Raw genomic sequence first — 5,954 nt, forward strand, 5'->3', positions numbered from 1 at the left:
ATATTCTACCCCACTAAAAGATACTCCACTTTAAAGCAATGTTGGCTGCAATTTGTTTTTCAATCTTTTCTGAGACTTTAAGTATGGGTTACATTGTGTGTGATCATTAGAAGCACCAACTACTCTGCCTCAGAATATTAGAGGAATTTCCCAGAAAAGATGACATTTCCTAAGTGATTTTTTTCTCAAAGATTCATAGTTTATGAACCAACATTGCCCTTTCAAAAAAAAAAAAGAACAAAACCCCAGCCCAATGACTTAAAATCTAAATACCAGAATTCCACATTACCAATATTACATATAATTTTCTATTTTGAAAATGCTTTCATTATATAATTTGTGCTAATATTAGGTATACTTTACCTTTTGTCTTTTAATAACAGTTTTATTCAGATATATTTCACATACCATAAAATTCACTCCTTTAAAGTATAAATTCAGTGGGTTTTAATATATTCAGAGTTGGGCAACCATCACCATTACCTAATTTTAGAACATTTCACTACCACAAATAGAAACCACATACCCTTTACCAGTCATTCTCCATACTTCTCCACAACCCCTGGCCATCACTAATTCTACTTTCTATAGCTAGGGGCTTGACTGCCTTGATATTTCATATAAATGGGATCATGTATGCGGACTTTCTTTGTGTGGATTCCTAGCATAATGTTTTTGAGATTCATCTAGGTTGTAGCATGTATTAGTACTTCACTTCTTTTTACTGCTGAATAAGATTCCATTGTATGAATATAACATACTTTATTTATTCATTCATCAATGGAGGGGGACACTGGGTTGTTTCTACATTTGCCTATTACAAATAATGCTACTAAGAACATCGGTAGGGGCGCCTGGGTGGCTCAGTCAGTTGAGCCTCCTACTTCGGCTCAGGTCAGATCTCACGTTCGTGGGTTCGAGCCCCACGTCAGGCTCTGCGCTGACAGCTAGCTCAGAGCCTGGAGCCTGCTTCCGGTTCTGTGTCCTTCTCTCTCTGCCCCTTCCCCTCTCATGCTCTGTCTCTCTCTGTATCAAAAATAAATAAAACATTAAAAAAAAATTAAAAAAAAAAAAAGAACATCGGTGTTCATGTTTTCATATTTCCTGGGTATATACCTTACAATCCTACCAGAAGTGTATGAGTTTTCCCACTGCTACGTACCCTCAACACTTATTATCATCTATTTGTTTTGGGCATTCTAATGGGTATGAAGTGATATCTCATTGTCTTTTGATCTATTTCCTGGATGACCAATAATGTTGAGAAGCTTTTCATGGGCTTATTGGCCATTTTCTATTCAAGGCCTTTGCCCATACAAAAATTGGATTGTCTTTTTACTGCTGAGTTCTTTATATTCTAGATAAAAACTCCTTATCAGATATATGATTTTCTCCTACCTGTGGGCTACCTTTTCACTTTCTTCATGTATTCTGAAGCACAAAAGATTTTAATTTTGATGAGGTTCAATTAGATATTTTCTTTTGTCACTGTGCTTTTAGTGCGATACAAGAGAATACGGCTTAATCTCAAGTTATGAAGATCTACACCTATGTTTTCTCCTGAGACCTTTCATCGTTTTAGTTCTTACATTTAGATCTTTGACCGACCTTGAATTAATTTTGTATATGCTGTGAGGCAGAGGTGCAACTCTTATGCCAGTACTGCAGAGTCTTGGCTACTGCAGGTGTATAGTAAGTTTTGATATTGCTAAGTTTGAGTCGTCCAACTCTGGTCTTTTTCAAGATTGTTCTGACCATTTGGAGTCACTTGTATCCACCTATATTTTAGAATCAACTTGTCAAAATCTGCTAAAAAAGAAAAAAAAAAGCAAGCCAGCTTGAACTCTGATAGGAATTGCACTGAATCTGGAAGTCATGTAAGGAATATTTCACTTTACCAGTATTAACTCTTCTAATCCACACACATACTATATCTTTCCATTTATTTAGATATTCTTTGATTTCTTTCAATGAAATAAATAGTTCTCAGGGTAAAAGTCTTTTACTTTTTATTTTTTTAATGTTTATTTATTTTTGAGAGAAAGAGAGAGAATGAGTTGGGGAGGAGCAGAGAGAGAGGGAGACACAGGATCCAAAGCAGACTCCAGGCTCTGAGCTGTCAGCAAAGAGCCAGACACAGGGATCTAACTCATGAAGGGTGGGATCATGACCTGAACCGGAAGTCTGACACTCAACCAACTGACCTATCCAGGTGCCCCCAGGGTAGAAGTCTTAAACTTTTGTTAAATTTATTCCCCAGTATTTATTCTTTGTGAATGAAACTGTTTTCTTAATTTCATTTTCAGATTGTTCATTGACAGTGTGCTGAAATACAACTGCTATGTATATAATGATCTTATATCTTGAATCTAGCTGAACTCACATATTAGAAATCCAATAGTTTTTAGTGGATTCCCTAGGACTGTCTATATACAAGATTAGGTCATCTTCAAATAGAAGACAGTTTTACTTACTTCCAATCTGGATGTCCATCCTCCCTCCCTCCCTCTCTTTCTTTTCCTTCCTTCCCTCCTTCCTTCCTCCCTCTCTCCCTTCCTTCCTTCCTTTCTTTCTTTCCCATCTCTCTTCCTTCCCTTCCCTTTTCTTCCCTTCTCTTTCTTATCCCTAATCATCCTGGTTAGAACCTCTGGTACAATGTTGAATAGGAAGAACAAGAACACATATCTTTACCTTGCTCCTCATCTCAGGGATAAAGCTTTCTTTCCATCTTTTACTATTAAAATGAGGCCAACTGTAGATATTTTGTAGATGCTCTTTATCAGCTTGAAGAGGCTCCCTTCATTTCCTAGTTTGAATATTTTTATCATGAGAGGGTATTATACTTTATCAAATGCTGTATCTGCATCTATTATTATGATCATGTGATTCTGTCCTAATATATACTATGTTGACTGATTTTCATATGTTGAATCAACTTTGCATTCCAGGAATAAATCTACTTGGTCATGATATATGGTCATTTTTTTTTAATATTGCTGAATTCAATTTGATCCCAGTTTGTTGACGGTACGTGTGTCTATAATGCATAAAGAGACTCTGGTTTGTATTATTCCTTTCCTGTGATACATATGAGTTGGAAAATGGTCCCTCCTCCTTCTAGTCTAGGGCTTTTCTTTGTGAGAAGTTTCGTGATTATGAATTTAATCTCTTTACCTGTTACAAATCTATTCAAGATTTTCTATTTCCTCTTGAGTCAGTTTTGGTAGTTTGTGTCTTTTTAGGAATTTTTCCATTTCATCTAGGTTATGTCATTTGTTGACATATAATTATTCACAGTATTCCCTTATTGTCTGTCTTATTTCTGTAAAATAATTTGATTCTCTTTTTTCCACCAGTCTAACTAAAGGTTTGTCAATTTTGTTGACATTTTCAAAGAACCAACTTTTGATTTTACTGATTTTCTCTTTTGTTTTTCTATTTCGATTTCACTTTTGTCTTCTCTTATCTTTATTATTCTTTACCTTCTGTTTGCTAGAAGTTTAATTTATACTTTGTTTTTGATGTAGGGATTGATACATTTTTCTGGGCATGGTTGTAGCTTTTCCAGTAAGTTTTGACATATTATATTGTGTTTTCATTTTTATTCATCTTTAATTTCTTCCAATCTTCTCTAACTTCTTCATCTTTGACCCACTGGTCATTTAGAAGTGTGCTGTTTAATTTCCACACAATTTGTGCATTTCCCAATTTCTTTCTGTTCCTGGTTTCTAATTTTATTCCATGTCGAGGAACATACTTAGTGCAATTTTAGTCTTTTAATTTATTGAGGCTTCTTTTATGGCCTAACATATGACCTACCCTATATAATGTCCCATGTAAACATGAAAAGAATGTGTGTATATATATATATTTTTTAACTTTTATTTATTTTTGAGAGACAGAGAGAGACAGAGTATGAATGGGGGAGGAGCAGAGAGAAAGGGAGACACAGCTGGCGCAGGGCTCAAGCCCACGGACCGCGAGATCATGACCTGAGCCAAAGATGGTCGCCACCCAGGCGCCCCCGTGTATGTATATTCTAACACTGTTGGGTAAAGTGTTCTACAGATGTTTGATATATAGCCAAAACAATCCCAAAAAGTAGGAACAAAGTTGGAAGATTACATGAGCTAACTCCAAGACTTAATTATACTCATATTTCTATAAAAAATGCCTTCTTAGAACAATGTGCTTATAATAAACTCACTGTCTCTTTAAAAAAAAAAAAGACTTACTATAAAGCTAGAGCAATAGACAGTGAGGTAATGGCATAAAGATAGACATACAGATCAATAAAACTGAACAGGGTTCAGAAAGAGACCAATACGTACATGATCAATTGATTTTCAACAAAATGCTACAGTAACTGGAAGTGCTGAAAGAATATCAACCCTTATCTCACAGCATACACAAATATTAATTCAAAATGAACATAAACCTAAATGTGAAAACCAAAACTAACGAATTCCAGAAGGAAACAGGGAAAAAAAAATCTTTGCTTTAAAAACTTTGGGATAGATAAAAGTTGCACAGAGCATGAACCAACTATAAAAGACAACTGATGAACTGGGCTTTAAAACTTTAAAACTGAGAGAAAATATTCACAATACATGTATCTGACAAAAATTTATATTTAGATTAAAAACTCAATTTTAATTAAAAAATCAACCCAAATTTAAAAATGAGCAAAAGAGTCAGACACCACACAAAGAAGATAGATGATTAGCCTGTAAATGTGTAAACAAAATAAACAAAAAAATGCTAGATATCATTAGGCATCAGAAAAATGCAAATTAAAGCCATAATGAAATACTCCCATATACTCACCAACATGCTATTAAAAAGACTGCCAATACAAAATATTGGTGAAGATGTAGAATAACTGGAACTCATACTTATGGTGAGAATGTAAAATATTACAACCATTTTAGAAGAGACTTTCAAAGTTTTTTATAAAGCTAAATACACATTTATTATAATCCAGCCATTTTACTCCTAGGTATTAATCCAAAAGAAAAAAAAGAACAAAACAGACATAGACCTATAACAAATATCATAGCAGTTTTACTCATAACTGCCCAAAACTGAAAGAACCCAAATGTCCAATAACAGATGAATAGATAAGCCAACTGTGATATATTCATACAATGGAATATGTGTCAGCAATTAAAAATACTCAACTCCCAAGTAAACAAAAAATATTACTATTATATTACAAAACCAGACACAAAAGAGTATGTATTATGATTACCTTTATATGAAATTGTGGAAAAAGCATACTCATCTCTAAGGACAAAAAACAGATTAGTATTTGCCTGGGCTGGAGGAAAAGACTGTAAAGGGATATGAGGGAAATTCTGAGGGAGACAAATCTTCTATATCCTGATTGTGATGGGGCTTATGAGGAAGTAACATTTGTTATAAGTCATCAAGCTAAATACTTAAATGGATAAATATACCCCAATAAAGTTTATTAAAAGCAGCTGCTACTTGCATAAAGAGAGGTGACAAGTGAGGGTGACATGTTCCATTTCCTCCTTTGAATTTATATTACCAATTATGTGTATTACCTCTGTAATTTAAAACAAATTCATTATCCTACTGAGTAATGCTCAAATTATTTAAAACTCTTCCTAAATTAATTTGCTTCAAAGATTAATTTTTCTATAATATACAATTACCAATAACATTCTATTTCTTTCCTATTAAAACTGTATTATGCACTGGATCTGCGTTGCTTATCACCACTTTGGCAGTTGATAAATATTCCCCATAATTAAAAAAATTTGTAGGCAGTCAGTAACTAACCCTTAACAATGTTATAGTAAAACTTACAATGATGTTTACATGACAGTTATTTAATGTTCTGCTTATTCATTTGATGTGAGAGTTGTTTTATTTATAGTACTGTTACATAGCCAGACTAACATTAAAATCCAATAGGCAGAAGTGAA

General features: G+C 33.8%; 1 protein-coding gene across 1 annotated transcript in view; it reads right to left on the reverse strand.

The window, feature by feature from the left end:
• The window catches only part of KPNA3 (karyopherin subunit alpha 3), a 75,872-nt gene extending 70,563 nt beyond the window's left edge, over positions 1-5,309 (reverse strand). The window contains exon 1 of the mRNA XM_029936801.1: positions 5,252-5,309. Coding sequence (XP_029792661.1) covers positions 5,252-5,284 — 33 coding nt within the window. The 5' untranslated portion in view covers positions 5,285-5,309. The remainder of the gene's footprint in view (positions 1-5,251) is intronic.
• Positions 5,310-5,954: the final 645 nt, after the last annotated feature.

This window comes from Suricata suricatta, chromosome 4 (assembly GCF_006229205.1).
Source record: "Suricata suricatta isolate VVHF042 chromosome 4, meerkat_22Aug2017_6uvM2_HiC, whole genome shotgun sequence".
Taxonomy (NCBI): Eukaryota; Metazoa; Chordata; class Mammalia; order Carnivora; family Herpestidae; genus Suricata; species Suricata suricatta.